This window comes from Gekko japonicus, unplaced genomic scaffold (assembly GCF_001447785.1).
Source record: "Gekko japonicus isolate JY-2015 unplaced genomic scaffold, Gekko_japonicus_V1.1 scaffold1799, whole genome shotgun sequence".
Taxonomy (NCBI): Eukaryota; Metazoa; Chordata; class Lepidosauria; order Squamata; family Gekkonidae; genus Gekko; species Gekko japonicus.
Window position 1 is genome coordinate 94557 of NW_015162004.1, and position 2131 is coordinate 96687.

The 2131-nt window shown below is 50.6% G+C and overlaps 1 protein-coding gene across 1 annotated transcript in view; it reads right to left on the bottom strand.

Moving 5' to 3' along the window:
- The window catches only part of SKIV2L (Ski2 like RNA helicase), a 43377-nt gene that overhangs the window by 10521 nt on the left and 30725 nt on the right, over positions 1 to 2131 (bottom strand). The window contains 2 exon segments of the mRNA XM_015405455.1: positions 834 to 996; positions 2119 to 2131. The exon segment at positions 2119 to 2131 is cut by the window's right edge and continues 10 nt beyond it. Of these exon segments, the coding sequence (XP_015260941.1) occupies positions 834 to 996; positions 2119 to 2131 (176 nt within the window).

Consider the following 2131-nt stretch of genomic DNA (forward strand, 5'->3'; position numbering starts at 1 on the left):
TATACCTTGTGGCTAATAGCCACTGATGGACCTCTGCTCCATATGCTTATCTAATTCCCTTTTGAAGCCGTCCATGCTTGTAGCCGCCACCACTTCCTGTGGCAGTGAATTCCATGTGTTAATCACTCTTTGGGTGAAGAAGTACTTCCTCTTATCCGTTCTAACCCGACCGCTCAGCAATTTCATGGAGTGCCCACGAGTTCTTCTCATGTTCTTATCCTCCTCTCAGGCCCTCTGACTGACTTTCTCTCTTTCCTCCTCCTCTGAATCCTCCAAACAACATTTAACACATCGGCCTTCGCAGCTGGTTTTAATGGTTCTCCCTACTGTTGTACAATATCACTGTACGTTTTGGGGATGTTAATCAAGAAACAGTAGTTTGAAATAATTTGAATGCCTGTTGCTAATGGTGACCGCGACACTTGAGTCAACAGCAGTTACGGCAACGCTGCTAACTAAATGGAGTGTGAGGCCGTGGCTCAGTGGCAGAGCGCTGGCTTTGTGTGCAGGAGGTCTCTGGTTCGATCTCTGTTGGCAGGGTGACAGACCAAGATGGGAAGCCATGTAAAGAACATAAGTGAACATAAGAGAACATAAGAGTTGCCAATGTTGGATCAGGCCAAAGGCCCATCCAGTCCAACACTCTGTGTCACACAGTGGCCAGAAATACCAGGTGCCTTTGGCCTGATCCAACATTGGCATCTCTTATGTTCTCTTATGTTCCTTTGGGTAGTGAAGGGTGGGGTGGCAACTCGAATGATAAAAGGGTTGGATGAGGAAAGGTTAAATCTCAGAAATCGCAGCGCCCTCCCAGAGAGATCTCCCCCTCTTACCCTCTGGGAGGAAGAGCTTGGTGCACAGAAGGTCATCCGGAAGCAGCACCTCTGGAGGGGAGATCACTCCACTTTCTCGATTTGCATTCGAGTCCCCTTCAGTGGGTTTCTTCTCGCATATCACCAACGCGTTGAAGGCTCGGTTGGCCGCGTCAGAAGAAACCTGACGAGATTAGGAATCCAAGAACGTCATGTGGAAATGGGGCCAAAGTGTGGCATAGTCCAGCCTCAAAGCCCAAAGGCGGTGCTACCCATCCGCTGTATTTTTACCAATCAGTGGCAGCATTGCAGGCCACACCAGGCCAGCAGCACCACAAGACAAGGCCCCTCAGTGGCTATTAGCCACAAGGTATAGATAGGGACTCCGGGGCAAGTGATGCACTGTATTCTTGGTGCCTGGGGTGGGGGGCAACAGTGGGAGGGCTTCTGGTGTCCTGGCCCCACTGCTGGACTTCCTGATGGCACCTGGTATTTTTGGCCACTGTGTGACACAGAGTGCTGGACTGGATGGGCCACTGGCCTGATCCAACACTGGCTTTTCTTATGTTCTTAAGCGGGGGGGAGGGAGAGGTCCCTTACCATACCAAGAATACAGCAAAATCCAGTAAGATCCTCGGCTCTAACAAAAACATTCACTGGGACAGCCAAAGGCAATTTATTGGCCGTTAAACTCCACAACAGCTCCCACTGTTCTGGCTCTAACACGTGGCCATTTATGATGTCCCAGAAAGCACACGTGGCATAGAAAACTGAGTGCCAAAGAGATGCCTCCTTCGGTGCCAAACTGCAGCTGCCTTTGGGGTGGATTTTTTTTTTTTTAGTATGGACAAAGAAATTCCTCCCTTGAGTACTTCATGCTAGAACAAGAAGCTGTGGGGATTGTTTAGCCAAGCTGGGTGGGCGGTTGAACGCCAATCTTTCCCCCCACAGCCAACGGCACATGAGAGGTCTCCCCAAATGTCCCCCCTCCTCCCTGACACAGAATCCAGTTCCCTGATAATGTTAGCGTTCCTTTTGAAAAGCAAGAACCTAGTCCTCCTGTTTCAGTGCCTACCTGAGTTCCAGGAACATGAGAGGGGCTTTGGGTGCTGAGGAGACTGGACTTCCACGCCTCACCACAGCCACCCATTCCCTTCTCTCAACCCCCCCGGACTTTTCCACCTATCCCCTCCCCCATGTCAGAATCAACAAATTAAAACAAAATCAGGTAGAGATCGTTCTTAGCCCTGCATTGGGGTTTCCTCAGCATGGCATGCAGTTGAGCCCCACACCTGCCCCCCGTTACCTGCAAGATCACC